This window comes from Lissotriton helveticus, chromosome 5_1, assembly GCF_964261635.1.
Source record: "Lissotriton helveticus chromosome 5_1, aLisHel1.1, whole genome shotgun sequence".
In the NCBI taxonomy this organism is placed as follows: Eukaryota; Metazoa; Chordata; class Amphibia; order Caudata; family Salamandridae; genus Lissotriton; species Lissotriton helveticus.
In genome coordinates this window covers 1,407,353,394-1,407,373,790 of record NC_136065.1, presented here as the reverse complement: position 1 = coordinate 1,407,373,790, position 20,397 = coordinate 1,407,353,394, and the positions used below count along the sequence as shown (strand labels likewise).

At 44.7% G+C, this 20,397-nt stretch overlaps 1 protein-coding gene across 3 annotated transcripts in view; it reads left to right on the top strand.

The window, feature by feature from the left end:
• Positions 1 to 20,397, top strand: part of TRIM33 (tripartite motif containing 33) — a 505,710-nt gene that overhangs the window by 257,814 nt on the left and 227,499 nt on the right. For 2 of the 3 annotated variants that reach the window (XM_078644393.1, XM_078644392.1), the window contains exon 11: positions 13,685 to 13,885. The exons of the other annotated variant lie outside the window; for it this stretch is intronic. In XM_078644393.1, coding sequence (XP_078500519.1) covers positions 13,685 to 13,885 — 201 coding nt within the window. The remainder of the gene's footprint in view (positions 1 to 13,684; positions 13,886 to 20,397) is intronic. 3 annotated transcript variants of the gene reach the window in all.

The following is a 20,397-nucleotide window of genomic DNA, read 5'->3' as shown; positions in this document are numbered from 1 at the left end:
ACTCCTGGCGATCTTTATTAAATCCACTCTTTTTATCTAATGGTATAAGGACGTGGAATCGGGAAATGAACTGGATTTTTAGTACCATGGTGCCCTTCGAATTGGCAAGAATAGGCAAATTATTTAAAGCTGTGCAGGACTCCTTTACAAACTCACAACAAAGCATTGAGATGATCGTGAACAGATAACTCCTGGCTTTTGTACCATGGACATTAGGTATTGTAGAGTTTGGTCATTTTGCACTGCCTGGGATGGACTTGGTATGGTTTTTTTTAATCTCTTTTATAAAAAACTCAAATTGGATCAATTATAACATACTGCAAATAGTTAAAATATCCGGAATTTAACTAAAACTGCTTGTATATTTTGAGTTTTTAATTTTCTTGGGTACTATGCGTTAGTCATATGTGAGAAAGTGCCCTCTTTCCTGCATGGTATGCACCCATTTTTTGCTGAATTGCTTTGACTGAGTGTGCCCTGGGCTCCTGCCAATCTGGTACACACACACACACACACTCACTCACTCACTCACTCCACACATCCCTGTGTGCCATGCCCACAAAACACTGCCCTGGCATACATCAGTCACCCCTCTAGCTGGGTGCCCTATGCCACTGGTGAGTGCATGAGCCCTGTACCCCTACAGTACCTACTATAATGGCTACAATGAAGGCTGAGAAGTTTGGTGATGCCAGTGTGGGATTTAATGTAAAATGCGCGACAGAGGGAATCTTAGAGATGCTCCCTGAAGCTCGACCAACTCCCAGTGACGTGACTGAGTGGCTGCTGAGGCTGCGACCCTAGACATGTTTCTGGACCCCTGGGTCGAGAGATTGCTGCTCTTGGAGGTGCCTGAAACAATGCACATCGTGGGACGAGGTGCCAAGCCTCCTCCCCCAGAATGGACAGGGATCACGAAGGAGAAGCTTCAAAGGCATTACCGCCTTTGTGAGCCTCTCCAGACCACTTGCTGCACTCAGCAACTGGTCCCCACTGGTTCTACCCCCCACTTTGGGCAGGAGACCTGGCACGAAAAATAAGGGAGGAAGAGAGGTGTGCCCACCTCTGCCAACTCCACCCCTAGGGTGGGGGAGGCGAGGTGAAGCCAAACTTCGAGTCCCTGCAATCTTGAGGATGGGTGACCCATCCAACCAGGGGCAGGCTGGAATCCAGCTTGGATGTCATTGTTATATGATACTGCCAGGGCTCTTAATAGCGGTGTGGACTTAATGTTTTGAAAGTCTGTGGTCTTAGAGAGTAATTTGGTTTGTTTTTTTCATTATACTTTTTACTGCAGTGTGCGTGATTGAAAGGGTATTTAGAAAGGTCAGATACATTTTAGAGTTGCTGCTGACCCCTCCCACTGGAGAGTGGTAGAATAGGGGGTGTACCCATCCCAGGGAAGGGAACCATTGGTCCCTGACCTTTAACTACCTGTAGCGCCCCTAAATTTAGTATTTAGGGGCACCCGGAATCTTCCTTCCTCTGAACCAGCAACAACAAGAAAAGGACGAGAAGCCGTGCAGAGCTAACAATAGGATGACGCCCACTGACTTGGCCCCAGCCCTACAGGCCTGTCTCTCCTCAAACCTGCTCCTGCGAAATCCTGGCATGTCCAGCGGCCAGCAACCTTACAAACCCCGGAGGACCTGCCTGCATTCACTTCCCAAACTGTTTCTCCTGTGAACACCAGACGTGTTTGAACTGCAGCTTCTGGTGCCAAACAGAAACTGCGAATCCAGCACACTCTGCACCCGCCGAGCCCTGCCTGTGTTTGAGTGAACAAACACCACAAGGAGGACCCCCCCCGCAATCCTGACCCGAGATCCGGCAACCCCTGTCATGCCTCAAGCCGACCCCTGCAGTCTCAATCCAGAGGGGCCCCCCTACCGCGAGCAGAGCAGGCAAGAAAATCCGAAGGCACCCCTGCACCCGACGCCCCACGGCCTTGTGTGCCCAACTCAGCGGTGCCTAGCCATCCCTCTACATTCCAACGTACCCCTCGAAGTGGTTGTCACTCCTGGAAGATCTTCGTTCCCGAGCCTGCAGTGTTTCTTTGTCCCGTAGAATTCCCATTGAAATCAACAGGGCACCGGACCTCTAAACAGCACCCGGCTGCCCTAGCGCCGCTGAGGGTGCCCCTTTGGTGCCAACTTGGTCGCCAACGTGCCCTGAGCTTAACCCTCGGAGCTTGCTCCCACAACCCTGTGGCCTGCTTGCCAGCCGCCACCAGCCCGAGTCCCCCCTATCCCCTATTGGATAACATTGGGCCTCAACACTCTGCGCCCCGCCGTCCGAGTGCCGCTGACTGTGAAACAGTGCATCACTGACCTTGGGAGACCCCGAGTCTAACCTCAGGACCCTAACTCAAAAGACCGATTACTTACTTTGAAACCGATAACTCATGTTTCCTCATAGGATAACATTGACACTCTTTCTACCAACAAGTTTCAAAGTGTCGACTTTTGAAAACTGCAAATATTCCTTAAAAATCAGACGAATAACCAAAACACATTTTCTCAATTGTTTTCAGGAAATGTCCCAGTGCTGAATCCAGGATCCAGCACTGAGTAAGAAAAAAGTAACAATAACCCAACTTACCTGCTAAGAGAATTTCCTCTCATAGGATAACATTGGTGATTCTATGTGAAAAAGTTTCTAAGTGTCAATTTTTGAAATACAATAATATTCCTTAAAAAACCGTACCTTTAACCAAAAAGCATTTACTCCCCTATATTCAGGAAATGTCCCAGACTGTATCCAGGATCCAATCCTGTGTTAGCAAAAGTAATCTGAAAAGTAATTAACTGCAGTTTACTTATAAATCCCATTCAATTGAATGTACTATACCTGCAATGTATTGCAAACTGCTTTCTTAAACCTGTAACCAAAACCAGTACAAGTTACACTGCTATTTTGAACTGTGTTCATACAAGTAATTTACTACTGAAAAGTATGTTTATGCTTACCTGCTCCATGCTTGCTTGGTTCGAGAAATAAAACAGTATATTTTGTATACAAAATAATTAGGCTGTGGGGTTTTAGGTTTAAACCTATAATAACTGATAAAACCCCACTGAAAGATAAATAGCCCTCACCGGTGAAAACATATAAACACTGAAAAAACACCTGCACAACCACAAACTAAATTCCTTTCAAAGAAAGGAAAAAGAGAGTGAAAGAGTCATTATTTTCTTCCTGAAGGTGTCAATACAATGTACCTTTGTTATACAAGCTAGCAGTAAGGAAGACTGGCTAACATTATTCTGCTTGAGTTTTGTTCTTTAGGGATGCCACTAAAATATTGTTTCTTCTTCCTTTTACTTTTTTCAGTTTTGTGCCCTTTGGTCTAAAGATGCAGGGTTTAGTTTCATGTTTTAGGTCTAGTTTAATTATTTTATAAACTGTAGAGAATCAGAAAATATCAAACTCATATTTGATATTTTGGCTGCATTTGATGCTTTCACTGATAGGTAAAATGGCTGGTTTAAAAAAAATCTTTCCTAATATGTGTCATCACATTTACCCACAGAGAATGGGTAAAAACCCTTAATACATCAGACCATAGTTTCTAGTGGGTCAGTTTTGATAGTAGGTGAATTGCCAACACCTCAGGCTTTAAACATTCAATGCAAGGTATAGTGACAAGTATATATATCACCAAGCATCTGGGATAGTGGTGAAAACATGACACCAGCCTTTTGGAAAACATTGAACTCAGTGTCACTTGTAATGCTCTGCAAAAAAGGTTCTTTCCAAGTTCAACAATGCAGTATATATAGCCAGTTTCCTACATCATCTTACAAAGTCTTGCAGAGAATTGCCATTCTCTTAGTCATTTTGTATATTTTGTCTTTTAAAAAAATGTTTTGTATTGTCATGGTTTTAAGTAATCTATACAATAAACTTTGCATACAGGATAACACTGGAATCTGAGTGAGGGTATTAATACGAGGTGTTTGATACAAATACAACTTTTGTTTCAGTGAAGCCATCATGTAGCTATGGAACCAGTTTGTGACCAGTACCCAGCACATGTATTTAAAATGACTTCCTGATACTTGCACTGGCAGTAATTCGACTGGCCATCACAGGGACATATCTACTCATGTAGAATAGTGTACCCTGCCTTAGGGCATTAAGGCCTGCTGTAGGGGTGACTTGCCAATATGACATGCAGTGTTAAGGGACATGGTACACAGGGATGTCATGTCATGTTTTCACCAAGACACACAGCCTGCAATGGCACTTTGCATGAGCTTGGTGATGGGTCCCTTCAGTTGGCACTATTAGTGATGTAGCCCTTAGGCACCCTCTTTAGCCTCTTTGCCACAGGTACCAAGGGTACCATTTACTAGGAGTGCTAAAGGTATTGCCAATTTTGGAAACAATTGTACGTTTTTGGGAAATACTTTAGGGACCTGGTTATTGGGTACTCAGTGATTTTCTATTCAAAATTGTATTGATTACCAGGCAAGAAGTGGGGGGTGCCCATGTCAAAAATTGGCACTTTAATACAGTGACCAACACCAAGACCCTTGCCTATTCTGATAACCTGTGAGAACTAAATATCTTACTGTTAGAGGACTCAACTTGCTTTTCACAAAAAATGAGCTAGGCCTAATGCTTTTGTAATATCTAAAGAATGCCTCAAACATTGGCCAATGGCCTTATTTCCCGAACAAAAAGGGCTTATTGGCCTAGAGGGAGTCCGACCTCAGCCAAAAAAAAAAAGATTTCAGTCAAGGAAATATGAATTACCACAATTATTTGTAGATAGTGGGCAGCATAACCCTTGCAGATAATTCTCTGACGGAAGTGATCCTTGTACCCATAGTCAACTACATTTAGTGACTTTCAATTTTTAGAGCATGCTTTGCAATCCATATTTTTCCTTGTGTGTAAATATTTCTACAGAAAAATTAGGCATAGAGAAACCAGTTACTCTTCATAGAGGTTTCCCTTCAGAAAGGCAATTAAATGTGCAGTTAGTAAGATGTTGTTCAGTCTTTTGACATTTTTTTAAATTCGGTCTTGTTTCTCAGCTGTGAAGTGCTTAAGTTTGTTCATATATGTTCGAGGCATATGAGCTGCAGATTACACTCTATGCATAGATCGCCACCTAGTGTTGGGCCCAGATGTTTGCAGTTTTTTGTTGTTGTCCTGAAAAGTTCTTCGGAAGTCACAAGATAGGTGACTTCTCTTTTGGACCACATTGCACATGGGCATCAGCTCCATCCTCATTGTTTTTTCCCGCTATCGGGCTCGGATGTGTTTCCTGCGCTCCGCTTTGAAACCGAATCTCCTTCGACGTGCAATCCTCACCCGGTTCGCCGGTATCGTCTCCATCGCGATCCACATCAACGCGATTCTTCAACAACTTCAACGTCTTCGATTCCGGTCATTGACGAAGGCCTTCGGGCCTACCTAGGCTTCATCTTCTGGCTCATGAAAAGGACGCCATTCAAGAAGTGTCCTCAATGTGGGTCGAAGTTTCCCCACACCGATCTACATGAGGTGTGCCACCTTTGCCTATCACCGGAGCATGAGGCCAAAGACTGTTCCGCTTGTGCCTCTTTCCGCTACAAGAAGACTATTCGGGACTGACGAGCTCGAAGAACAATGACTCGCTCGTCAGCTTCGATCCCAGACAACATCTTTGGAGAGGGTGTCGACGTGCCAGAACATCAGCACGCCGAAGAAAGCTCCAGCTCTTCTAATGCCGAAGACTCAGACGTCGAGGACATCACTCCAGCTCAGCGTGTCGTAAGTAAGACCGTCGACCCCAACCCTTCCTCGACACCCTCAAAAAAGACTTCGGTCACACCCTCACCTTCGGGCCCGGGTGCACACTGAGAGACTGCTTCCCACGCCCCGCCTTCGGGCCCGGCAAAGAAGCCTACCAAGCCTTCAGGTGGCTCGGGCTCGGCCAGCCTATTCTCGGTGCCGATCCGATACCGAAGAAGAAGCCATCTTTCTCAACCACGCAGACCGTTGCTCCGACACCTAAGCACTCCACTCCGAAGACTGGCAGTGGCTCATCAATGCCGAAACCTCACTCTGAGCCGAGTAAAAAAACACCTAAAGGCCCCGACTCACATGTTTCGGAGCCGAAGAAACACCCGGAACCGAAAAAACATGTTCCGGTAAGACATTTCAAAAGGTCACACTTCTAAACCAAAAGACCCTAGACCATCTACAGACTCGGTGCCGAAAAAACCTCCGGAACCAAAGGAGATCTGCCCTATACAGAAGAACTTTTTACACCAGATCCTCACCAAAACTCTTGTTAAAGACCCTAAGACTTGCCAACTAGCTCTTAGCTCCAAGAAGAGACCACTAGAAGCGTCCGCACCGCCTCCTCCAAAGAAGAGAAACATTGCAACCTCTCCATTAAGAGTCCCTTCTCCACGACCTCCCCATACTGTTCCTCTTCCTACACCTCCTCCACCACACCATTCTCCTACACCATTCACTAATTCAGATGATAATGTGGATACAGACTCTGATGACACAGGTGGGGGTGCATATGACCCAGCAGGGACCAATAGTCCCCCTCAGTCACCTAATCCTTGGCATGATTGGGATGATTATAACACCCCTGATGTGCCTCACGTCCCACAAGATGATGTATACCCTTCCAGACCTTCCCCACCAGAGGATACTATAGGTTTTAACCTACTAGTCCAAAGAGCTGGCCAATACCATGGGGTTGACATGCACACTGATGCTGTGGAGGAAGATTTTCTTTTAGACCCTTTTGTTCAAACACAAAGGTCTACTGCCATTTTGCCAATGCTTAAAGGCGTCATTAAGCACGCAACAGAGGTTTTTAAAGATCTTTTAAGGGCTCGGGTCCTCAACCCTCGCATTGAGAAGAAATATAAAGCTGCCCCTACAGACCCTGTTTACATCAAAGGTCCAGCACCACTAGATTCTTTAGTAGTGTCTAATGCACGTAAACATGCTAATTCACAAAAATGAGGTGAGGCCTCTCCACCAGATAATGAATCTAAGCTCCTTGACGCCTCTGGTAAATGAACAGCGTCACAGGCAGCTAACATTTGGCGCATTGCCAATACCCAAGCGTTGTTGGCAAGATATGACAGGGCACATTATGATGAGCTGAAGTCCATAATGCAGCATCTACCAGACAAATATAAAAAAGGGGCAAAGAACTCATACAGGAAGGTAAAAATATTACTAATACTTCCATTCGTTGTGCCCTAGATGCCGCAGATACTGCCTCAAGGGCAATAAATACCAGTACCCTTTTGCGGAGACATGCCTGGCTACGTATTTCAGGTTTTAAACCTGAGGTACAAAATTCTATCCTCAATCAGCCATTTGATGAGACACATTTATTTGGCCCTAATGTTGATGTGTCTTTAGAAAAGATGAAAAAAGACACCGACACAGCAAAATCTATGGGAGCCTTGCAGCTGCAAGCTCCCAGATGTTCTTTTCGTCGCTCATCATACAGAGGCAACACAAGAGGCTACTCCTCCGAAAGCCCCTCCACTTCCTACAAAACCCCTAGTCAATCCACATACACTAAGGGCTACCAGAGAGGGGGTTACAGGGGTAACAACAAAGGCAGAGGCAAAACCAATAACTCCCGCTCTGCCTCCACCCCTACCCAATGACTTTCCTCCTCCCCCTCCCCCCCCACATTCCACTCCTGTGGGGGGAAGACTGCAGCAATTCCTTCTTGCCTGGATCAACATCACATCAGACAGGTGGGTGCGACAAAATATTCAGTCAGGTTACTGTCTAGAACTAACATCTACCCCCCCAAACATACCACCCAAACAGCGTCCAATGTCACAAGAACATCTGTCTCTGTTAAAGCAAGAAGTAATGTCTCTGCTAGAAAAAAGTGCAATAGAACCAGTTCCTCTGCACCAACAAAACGGGTGTTTTTATTCCAAAAAAGGACGGCTTTCTAAGGCCTATTCTGGACCTCAGACCGCTCAACATATACATACAGTCAGACCATTTTCACATGGTCACACTCCAAGTCCTTCCTCTCCTGTTACAAAACGACCTCCTTGCTACTCTAGATCTCAAGGACGCATACTTCCACACTCCCATTCACAAGGCTCACAGGAAGTATCTCAGATTTGTGTAATAGATGGGCATCACTATCAATTCAAAGTACTCCCATTTGGAGTCACAACAGCACTAAGAGTATTCACCAAGTGCCTAGCAGTAGTGGCAGCACATTTACAAAGACAGCACATACATGTCTTCCCGTACCTCGACGACTGGCTCATAAAAGCCAGCTCATACAACCAGTGTGTGGAACACACTCACGCCACAATCCAACTGCTCCACAACTTGGGGTTCACAATAAACCACACCAAATCCAATCTGCAACCATACAAAGTACAACAGTACCTCAGTGCTACAATAAACACCTCAACAGCGCTAGCGTATCCCACTCCAGTAAGGATAGCCAGCATGCAATCCCTTCTCACAAAGTTTCAGCCACAACACTCCCTTCCAGCACGAGTATTCATGCAACTCATAAGGGTGATGACCTCTTGCATTTTCATAGTGCCCCATGCAAGACTTCAAATGCGTCCTCTACAAGAGTGCCTATCACATCAATGGAACCAGGCTCAAGGTCAATTAACAGACCTAGCGTTGGTAGACTGTCGGACTCATCGCTCTCAGCAGTGGTGGAACACCAAAAACCTTTCCAAGGTGCGACAGTTCCTCAGATAATCTTGACAGAGGACGCATCGCTCTCCGGCTGGGGGACCCACCTGCTGCAACACACCATGCAAGACAGGTGGACACCACAACAAAAGTTACTCCATATCAGTCACCTGGAGTTACTAGCTATATTCCTAGCACTGAAAGCTTTCCAACAAGTATCAAACAAAGCTGTGTTAGTCCGCACGGACAACATGACTGCCATGTACTACATTCAGAAACAGGGCGGAACACTCCCTGCAACTTTCTCTACTAGTTCAGGACATATGGCGCTGGGCTATACCTCAAAACATATTCCTTCTAGCCCAATATGTTCCAGCGGTACAAAACACCATAGCAGATCTGTTAAGTCATCAGACACAACAGACCCACGAGTGGGAACATCATATGCAAGTTCTTCAACCATTCTTTCAGATGTGAGGACAACCTCAGATAGACCTCTTTTCCACTCACCAAAACGCCAAATGCCAAAGCTTCGCCGCCAGATATCCACACCCACTGTCCAAAGGCAATGCGATATGGATGAACTGGTCAAACAGATTTGCGTACGCTTTTCCACCTCTACCATTCATGCCACTAGTAGTACGCAAACTACAGCAGCATTCTCTAACCCTCATCCTAGTTGCTCCAACGTGGGCCAGACCGCCGTGGTACACAACACTGCTACAACTGTCTGTGGTACCGCACCAAAAATTATACCCTTCTCCACACCTTTTAACACAGAACCATGGAGAGATCAGGCACCCGGACCCAGCTTAGCTCAACCTAGCTCCTGAGGTCTTCGATTTTGGATAACTGAACCTTCCTCCAGACTGCATGAATGTCATAAAAGAAGCTAGACGCCCTTCCACTAGAGCATGCTATGCTGCCAATTGGAAACGCTTTGTAATATATTGTCACAACAATAATATTAACCCCTTAGACGTGTCTATTCAACACATCATAGGATACTTACTGCACCTCCAAAGATGTAACTTAGCCTACACGTCTATTAGACTGCTTCTTGCTGGAATAGCAGCATATCTGCAAAACAGACAGCGTCTATCTCTATTCAGAGCGCCTGCTATTAAAGCCTTTATGGAAGGTCTTAAGAGAATAATTCCTCCCAGAGTGCCACCTTCACCTGTGTGGAATTTAAACGTTGTTCTCACACGGCTAATGGGACCTCCCTTCGAACCATTACATAAATGTGAAATACAATTTTTAACATGGAAGGTTGCGTTCTTAGTAGCTATTACTTCTCTGCGAAGAGTTAGTGAACTACAAGCACTAACAATTCAAGCACCCTTTTTGCAAATGCATCTTAATAATACGTACTAATCCAAAATTCCTGCCCAAAGCCATTTCTCCCTTCCACCTCAATCTGTGGAACTGCCCGTTTTCTTCTCGCAGCCACGGACAGTAGCAGAAAGCTCTTCATACCCTAGATGTCAAAAGAGCATTGCTATACTAAATCGAGAGAACACAACCCTTTCGTAAGACAAAACAACTTTTTCACCGCACAAGGGTAATCCCATTTCAAAATCTGGTATAGCTAGATGGATTGTCAAATGCATACAGATTTGTTACCACAAAGCTAAACGTACGTTATCTGTTCCTCCTGAAGCCCATTCTACAAGAAAAATAGGGGCTTCAATGGCATTTTTAGGGACCATTCCCCTAGATGACAACTGCAGAGCAGCTACATGGTCTACACCGCACACATTCCCAAAACACTATTGTGTGGATGTGCAAACCAAACAACAAGCTAATGTGGGCCAGGCTGTTCTCAAAACATTATTTCAAACTACTGCAACAGATGGGGGTGGTCGCCGCTGAGAGTGGGTACTGCTATACAATCAATGAAACCAGTCGCTAATCCAACAGTTCAGACCGCAACACTCGCTTCCTGCGAGAGTGTTTATGCAGTTGATAGGCATGATGGCCTCCTGCATTTTCATAGTCCTGCACGCGAGGTTACATATGCGTCCGCTCCAGGAATACTTGGCACATCAGTGGAATCAGGCTCAGGGGCAGTTGAAAGACCTAGTGTGGGTCACCGGTCGGGCATACAACTCTCTGCATTGGTGGAATCCACACAACCTTTGCAAGGGCCGACCGTTCCAAGAGCCTGTCCCACAGATCATCCTGACGGCGGACGCGTCTTTCCAGGGATGGGGAGCTCATGTACTCCACTACACAGTGCAGGGACTATGGACAATACAGCAAAAGAAGATGCACATCAACTACCTAGAACTGATGGCAATCTTCATGGCACTGAAAGCATTCAAAGTACATCTGTGCAACAAGGTCGTGTTGATCCGGACGGACAACATGATGGCCATGTACTACATCCAGAAGCAGGGAGGTACACACTCTCCACAGTTGTCTCATCTGGCTCAGAGCATGTGGAAGTGGGCCATTCAGAGGAACATCTTCCTCATGGCGGAACACCTTCCAGGCACAGACAATCAAATGGCGGACCTGCTCAGCAGGTACAGCCACCAAATGCACGAGTGGGAGATACATCCATCAGTACTCCGCCCGTACTTCCAGCAGTGGGGTCATCCACAGATAGACCTGTTCGCCACAAGGGAAAACGCAAAATGCCAAAGCTTTGCCGCCAGGTTCCCTCACCCACAGTCGCAAGGCAATGCGATATGGATGAACTGGTCAGGCAGATTTGCGTACGCTTTTCCCCCAGCACCTCTCATACCGCTGGTGGCACGAAAGCTAATGCAACACTCGATGACACTCATCCTGGTTGCTCCAACGTGGGCACGCCAGCCATGGTACACCACGTTTCTAGAACTCTCCATGGTACGGCATCAAAGGCTACACCTCACGCCCAGGCTTTTGACGCAGAGCCATGGCGACATTCAGCATCCAGATCCGCAACAGCTCAACCTGGCGATCTGGCTCCTGAAGTCTTAGTTTGGCTACCTTAACTTGCCTCCTGAATGCATGGATATCATACAAGAGGCAAGGAAGCCCACTACCAGAGCTTGCTATGCAGCAAAATGGAAGCGGTTTGTCATTTACTGTGCTAAACACAACATCAACCCGCTAGATGCATCCACTCCCAACATCATCTGCTATTTGTTACATCTTTACAGATGCAATCTAGCATATGCTTCCATCAGGATACACTTATCCGCCATAGCGGCTTATCTCCAGAACAGGCAGCATCTCTCCGTTTTCAGAGTGCCTGCCATTAAAGCCTTCCTAGAAGGCCTGAAGCGGGTCATCCCTCCCAGGACCCCGCCAGCTCCTGTATGGAACCTCAATGTGGTCCTCACCAGGTTGATTGGCCCACCTTTTGAGCCTCTACATTCATGTGAGATTCAGTTTTTAACATGGAAAGTGGCTTTTCTCATTGCCATTACGTCTCTGCGACGTGCTAGTGAGCTACAGGCGCTCACTGTACAAGAGCCATTCATTCAAATTCACTCCAACAGGGTGGTGCTGCGCACTAACCCCAAATTTCTTCCTAAAGTGGTTTCGCAGTTCCATGTCAATCAGACCATTGAACTGCCCGCCTTCTTTCAAAACCCAGAAACAGTTGCCGAAAGAATGCTCCACACCCTTTATGTCAAACGAGCCTTGATGTACTACATCGATAGGACCAAAGACTTTAGGAAAACACAACAACTCTTTGTTGCCTTCTCAGCCCAGCACAAAGGCAACCCCATTTCCAAAGCAGGTATAGCCAGGTGGATCGTTAAGTGCATTCAAATTTGCTATCACAAGGCTAAGCGCACTTTGACGGTCCCTCCAAGAGCCACTCCACCCGAAAGTTGGGGGCCTCTATGGCTTTCCTTGGTAATATCCCTTTGGAAGATATTTGTAGAGCAGCCACATGGTCTACACCACACACATTTACTAAACATTACTGTGTAGATGTGCACTCCAAGCAGCAGGCAGCTGTAGGGCAGGCTGTTCTAAAAACACTTTTTCAGACTTCTGCAGCTGGCACAGGCGGCCGCCGTTAATGGAGGGACTGCTATGTATTCAATGCTATAGATGTGAATTCAGCAGCCCACATGTCTCGAACTGAATATGCTACTTACCAGTATGCATCTGTCCTTGGCATGTAGGGCTGCTGACATTCATATCGCCCGCCCTCCTCCCCGGCGCCTGTAGCGGCTGCAGACTTTTTAACACTTACTCTTAGCATGGCCATCGCTTACACTATTACACTCCATCTTTGCCACAATGGCTAAAAACAATCTGGGGATGGAGTCGATGCCCATGCACACTGTAGTCCAGGGGAGGAGCCACCTATCTCGTGATACTTCGAAGACTCTTCCAGGACAACAATGTGCAATCATCCGGACCCAACACTAGGCTGCGATCTATGCTATAGATATGAATGTCAGCAGCCCTACATGCCAAGAACAGATGCATACTGGTAAGTAGCATATTCATTATACCTTTCCACCCCCATCTTTGTGCCTCGAAATGTCTGCTAAATTTAGATAACAGCAGCGTGTCTGAGGTGAGGTGTCTTGAAAGACATAGCTTTATCTGTGCAGAAACCCTTTACCCTTACAAAATCATGCTTTGCCCTATTTATAGCCAGAGTGGAGACCAAACAACGTAGTTTCTGTCCATAGGAAGGTGTAGCTGCACATGTATTCATCAGTCTAACTAAGGTAAATAAAAAAAGTAAGTATTTCAGACCTTCCACCCCCTCTTCAGACGTAAGCTGTGTAATTTGATGACCACATTTAAATTTTTGTTATGGTTCTGTTTTACAAAACCCTTATAAATCCTTGATCACTCATACTGTCCTACAAGTTAACATTGCAAAATCACACACATATATAGGCTTTCATTATACATCTGTAATATGAATGCTCACTTTTCAAACCCTCTTAAACAATTTTTAACAATTTACATGGATTAAGTGTTAGTTGGTGGTACCGAACATAAATATATATATATATAACATTGGTGCCTTATTTTTTTTCTCTTCCCACAGCATTCTAACCCAGGTCACGCAGGGCCTTTTCCAGTTGTATCAGTCCACAACAACACTATAAATCCAACTAGCCCAACTACAGCAACCATGGCAAATGCGAACCGTGGTCCAACCAGCCCATCTGTTACAGCTATAGAACTGATTCCATCAGTAACAAATCCAGAGAACCTTCCTTCTCTGCCAGACATCCCACCCATACAGGTTAGTAGGTCAGAGAATTTTCCTTCTGCCTGACACAGTGTTTCAAGTGTGTTTCAGGTGTCCTGTTGTCTTAATTAAGAGTGCTTTATATCCTGTGTATTTTGCAGTAGTGTGCTGTAGTTTATTTTAACTCCTCATAGCCAAAAAAGCAACCCACTACATTTTTCGGTGAAGCAAAGAATATTTTGTTTATGAAGCGGGCATTAGTTTTTTCATCCTTGCAGAGGTTTTTAATGGAATGCTGTGGATGTTTTGGCAATTGGGTGGATTTTGATACAGAAACAAAATACTATCGTCCTCTCCCTACTTTCTGTTGTTCGTTTTGGGATTCTATCTAGAGACTGTAATAGAAATTATTAGATGACTGATTACACTTTTAAAGCAGTCACTACCCCACTGGTTTCTTGATCTTCTTTAACCTTAACGGTTATAAAATGTAGACATATGTGCATTGACATCAGTACAGATTCCCAACCCATCAGTGTCCCAGTATGGATTACCTCATGTTATGTAGAAAGGGACTTGAATGTTCCATCTGCTCCATTGTAATATTTTCTTTTTCAGTGGTTTTAGTTGTTTTTCCTCTAGTTTGTATGTGAAAGTTTGGTTAGGGTAGGGTTTATTTGAATTCATCAGGTAGAGACCTATCCCTACGCTTTAAAAAAAGCTTTTCTTTAGCATGATGAAAATAATTTTGGGTTGCAGTAGAGTTTGGGGCATCCCCTTAGTTTCACCCGGTTCATATAACAGCACACACTTGTTGAACCTCCCCATTGGCTATTTATTTTTAGATTTCTCAAACTGAACATTCTCAAATTTCCTCAGCTAAATCTCACTTCATATAATATTAAAATCTTGTCAACTACAATATAAAGCCTCAGCAGTGAGGGCAGGCACATTCTTTTTCTCCCTCTCAAAAACAAAAGCATAAACATTGTTCACAAAATTTCCAATTTTGCACATTTTTTTGTTTTAATATTTGCCCCTGAGAAAGAAGTTTGCAATGCATTGACTTGTTGATATTACAGAGGAAACAGATGAGGTTCATGGCGAAAAGATAAAATAACTTAGGCTGAGTTGAAATAAAGAATTTTATTTTGTACTAAGACGCTCGATCAAAGTTGTTCTTTGAATGTCTGAACTTAACATACCTGCTTATGAAACAAAAGAGGACTGTAGCTCTACAAATGTAGCCTGCCAGAGGGAAATCAACCCTGTTCAAAGTCGAGGTGCTAAACGTGTGAGTTTACATAAGAAAATCACATTCTCCTGAAAGAAAGAAAATGGAAAGCTCATGGATTACTGATGCTTAACCCTTAGATGGATATTTCACTCCTCAATCAGTATGGATGAATATTTTATGTACTTATGCATGTTTTTTTTTAATCTAAGAAGCTAAAAGGTGTTTTCAATTTCTCATCAGCCGTGTATCATTCTTTGTGTTTTCTTTTCTTGGTTATGTGGCAGTGCTTTAGCAGCAGCGGTGGCACCAGGGAAGCCTACTGCACCCTACTTTTGGCTTTTTTTGTTGTTTCTGCTCTTCATGGGGGGCAGAGGGGCCCATTTTCCTTTTTTGCACCTGGGCCCACGTGAACCTTACCTCCTTGTTCTCTCCTGCTCGGTCTGGCTTCTGCCCAGCCCACAACGGAAAATGTGCTTCTTGCTAATTAAAATCCTTCATAACTTAATCTAGTTGCTCCATACTATCCACTCTACATATTTTCGATGATTTTGCTTCTGCCTTCTACACAGTGGACCACTACATCTTGCTGTCCATTTTTTTTTGTCTCTTGGCATTTCAGACATAGCTTTCCTGGTTCACTTATTTGATAATATTTTCCTTGGATCTTGGTCAAATTCTTATTCATCTTATCTATGGGGTTCTATCATTAGGAGATAATAGCTTTTTTAATCTTTCCTACCATTGTGATGCGTATGCTTCAGATATTTTCACCTTTTTCCGTTTAAGCACTTATCATTCCTGGTTCCATTGCCTACTGTCTTTTCAAAATGCATTCCTGGAAGTCCTTATCCATTACATTCCAAACCATCAAAAAATGAAATGCTTTTCTTTCCTGCTGTCCTCCCTCACTATCCTTGCTCTTTGATTTTTTTTTTCTCCCTCTGTCACACCTTGCTCTCCTCACTCTCTTAAATTTAATGTAATCTTTGATTTGTTAGTTTTTTTCCACCTAAGGTTACTAATCTTTTCCCTATTAAGTCTCACTTTTTACAAGATGTACTCTGACATTTCAGGCCCTAACTCTTCTACTTAACATATTATCTTCCTGCTTACTCCCTTGCTCCTCTTTTTCATTTGGCTTCTGTTTATCTCCCAAACCCCTGCACACTGCCAGAGTCTTCCTCACCTCTTCCGTCTCTTTTGTGTTCCTCTCTAGTTTTATCTTCAGTTTACCTTCATATGTATGGCCTTTAAAAGTCCCTGGTCTACCTCTGCTTACATCTTCATACTTTCCTACAGCACGGTATTCCCTGCAATCAAATTCCGTCTAATCTCCTGACCCTCCCATCCATATGCACTTAATGGTTCAACTCTTTGACCTTCTTGCTCCTAAGGTGTGGAATTATCATGTTCTGTATGTTTCCTTCCATCATTCAACTTTATTTGGTTCTATATGAAATGCTATCTCCTTTATGACCTATTCACTTTGTTTAGGTTTTCCCCCCTTGTTTGCCGGTGAAGTTCATTTGTTATTTCAGCTTCTTACTTTACATTTTTTTTACTGGACGTGAATAGCACTTGTAAGATTAATTTGGAACATATGGTGTTCTGTTCTTACTTTAGCAAGCTTTGGGTCACTCCTTCAGACATTGCTGTTTTTTGCTTCAGGACTTTTAGCTGTGGCCTTGCTATGTAGTACTTCATTTCAATTGCTTAAACCCACTCGAGTATTTTAGTTTCACTGTTTTTCTCTTGCCCGTTTAGGTGTCCTCTCCTTGCATTGGATTGTATGAGGGACTATTAATTTGAAATCAGCTGACAGTGGCCATGTATCACTGGAGGAGGCTGATGCAGAAAGCCTCTGGAAAATGAATGCTACAGAAGAAGTTACTCATTTTTCAGATCCTTCTGCCAACTCTTTAGTGCTGCCAGACAAACTGTTATTGCCAGCACCCGTAGTTTTATGGAGCATAAGCTTTGCGCATATCTATGCTAAAAAGTGTTGCCTTTAACAATGCTCGTATAGTTCCCCCCTCCCCCTTGATCCTTTTGCTTTATGTTGCTGTCAAGTGGCCGGAGCCACCTGTATGAGCCAGGCTTCACAGAGTACTGTGTTATCATATAGATTAGTTTTGCTCATGAAATGCCTTTAGAGGGGAAGCAGTAGGAGTGGAGGAACTGACTCTTAATAAGAAGCCTGTCTGTATAGTAAATCTGCTTGAAAAGCTTACCCATTGTAAAGGAAATTCAGTGAAGGAACTAAAATGTCTAAAGAGGAAGGCTTATCAGATAACACATACATTAGGGGCACAGTTGTCTGCCCTTCATTTAGCAATATATTGTGAGAGTTCACCTCAGTAAAACAAGTTGCAATAAATATGTAGCCATTAAAAAGCAGCACAAGCGACTTGGAAAATGTTTTTGTGTACCTTCTCACTTGCCTAATTCGATGCGGACACGGACATTTTGATTGTTACTTCCAGATTCCTCACTTTGGCACCAAGCTGGATCAAGAGAATTTTCTTAGCTATTCTCTCACACATCTGTAGGTGGTGTTGTGCAGCTCTGTCAAGCACTTCTCCATTCATAGTCGATACCTCTCAGCACTGACATCCGTAGCTGTATTGGGGGCGACAGGAACACACACAGAAGTAAAGCAAAAAGAAAAAGTGAATAAATATGCGGCCAGATCTTGCTTAATTATTATTCACTGCTCCTGGCTAGGAGCACTTTTTAGATTTGCATATTTCCTCGCTGGTGTCTCTTCTAGAAGAGGGAGAGGCACCACCAACATTTGTTTTAATGTTGTGGGGGAGCTGCAGAGAGTGCAGCAGCCCCTCAGAAACATTAAAAAAGAAAAAGCAATCTCAAGTTACTTTAACGAATGCCCTAAAGTAACTATATTTGGTAGAGACATCTAGCCACAGAATACTTACTTCCCATAGCGCGTCTGTGTTCCGGCAGAGGGCGTTGCTACTCCTTATCGATGTCCCCATTAGATACGACCTAAACAGAGGCCTTATAATCCTCACGCCGACATCAGATCCTTCTTTCCATGCATGGACCACGGATCCTGATTGGTTAAGGGCTGTTTTTTCAGTCCCATCTCAGCGTCTTGTCGAGAGAACAGTGTGCTTTTTCAAGTGATTTCGTCAGGGTTTAAACCCTGCCGAACTTGTGTTAGACAAATGTCTATCACGGATCTGCAATCTGTCTGTATGTGGTGCCTCGGAGAACATTACGACTCAGAGGACTGCGGTTCCTGCTAGCGTCTTCGGCCAAAGGCATTGAAAGAGCGCCATATGAAACTCCGGGCGGCACGCTTTTCTGAAACAATGCACCATTGTCAATCTTCACCGAAGTCTAAGCACCCGTTGAGGAGTTATTCTGGTGAGGAGTCTCCTCCGTCTACGTCCAGGAAAGCTCCAAGAACCCAGCGGTCAAAACGTAAGTCTAATACCATCTCCCAACCATAGGTTGAGGAGCATTACCAGGAGTGTACCCTGTGCCTCCCTAATTATCTTAGAGACATGGCGACTCCAACCCAAATGAGGGAATATTATGTTTGAGGTACGTGAGCTGTAGATCACATGCTTTGCATACTCCTACCATCTAGTGTTGGGTCTGGATGTTTGCACTTTGTTTTTATTCGAATAAATCTTTTCCAGTCACGAGGTAGGTGACTCCTCCTTTCTGTGATAGTGTGCATGGGCATCAACTCCATTGTTAGATTGTTTTTTTCCGCCATCGGATTCGGGTTCGAATTGCTGCTCTCCGGTTCGGCACTGTTTCTCTGGTTCCCTTCGACACGCAATCCACTACCCTCTACAGTATTGTTTCTCGATCCCTATTCTCCGCGTATTGTTTCGAACCAAGAATTTTCAGTCTGAAAACTCGTGGAGGGCCGTATGGCCTACTTCGCTGCACTCGCTAGCAGTCGATGGAACAGGACTCCATTCAAGCTCTGTTCCTGGTGTTGCGCCAAGTTTCCGCTCACCGGGCTGCACGAAGTGTGCAATCTCTGCTTGTCCCTGGAACACAACGAGAAAGACTGTGACTGGTACCAATCGTTTGGATCGAACATGACGCTCTTTGACCGTCTGACTCGACGCCACGAAATGCAACAACAAAGCGGCTCCGTACTGGACATCTCCGGAGAAGATTACGACCAAGAACACGCTCAAGGAGGCGAGGAAGAAGAACGTGTCCGAAGCCGACTCCGACATGGAAGAAGAGGAGGAAGTTACACCGGGTCAAGATACCGCAAATACAGCAACAACCAAAACCTAAAAAGGCTCTGGTCCTTCCTCTGCCTGCGGGCCAAAGTCTGCACCGAGAGAGTGCACCGAGAGAGTTTCAATCACCCCTTCGCGGGCCCGGCACCGAAATACAAAGAAAAGCCTTTCGGCTAGGGACCGAGTCGTCCCCCTACCAGCACCGAACTGAAATCTTTGGCGCCGAAAACCAAGCATGTCCATCCTCCATCTTTGTCCATGCCTAAATCTTCGGTGCTGAAGAGTTAGGAGCCGAAACCTACAACTAAAGAGAAAAAGACTGCAACAGAAGATTTTAGGTCCGATGTTCCACCTCCTGATGCGAGACGAAAAGAACTGGTTATAAACCCAGAGACTGGACATATCCATGCCAAATTACCTGAAAAAGGGAAATTGGCACAACAGGATGAGCATCGTATAACTCTAAAGAAAAGGAATATGGGTACAAACCCATCACCACCTGATATTCCTCCACCTTCACCTACTAATCCTCACCTACTTATTACCCCCACTAATCCACCACTATCGCCTGACCACAGGATGAGGGGGGATGGGATGGCAACAGGCCACAAGATGCTGATCCACATAAAGACACAGACCCTAATATTTATCCCTCAAGGCCATCACCTCCTGATGACAATATAGGCTATATTGAGCCTCTTCATAGGGCTGCTCACTATCATGGGGTGGAATTACATAAAGAAACTTTAGAGGAGGACTTCTTATTCGAGACATTAAGCTCCACTCAAAAAATCACACGCACTTTACCCATGCTTAAGGGGATACTTAAGCCTACAGATGAGGTTTTCAAAGACCCTGTCAGGACAAGAATAATCACACCAAGGGTTGTGAAAAAATATAAACCAGCACCTACTGACCGTGTTTACATCAAAGGTCAACTGCCCTTGGACTCTTTGGTGGTCTCTAATGCTTGTAAAAGAGCAAATACACAAACCGGTGAGGCCCCTCCTCCTGATAAAGAGTCCAAGTTAATTGATGCCTCTGGTAAAGCGTAGCTTCTCAGGCAGCTAATCACTAGCGCATTGCCAACGCTC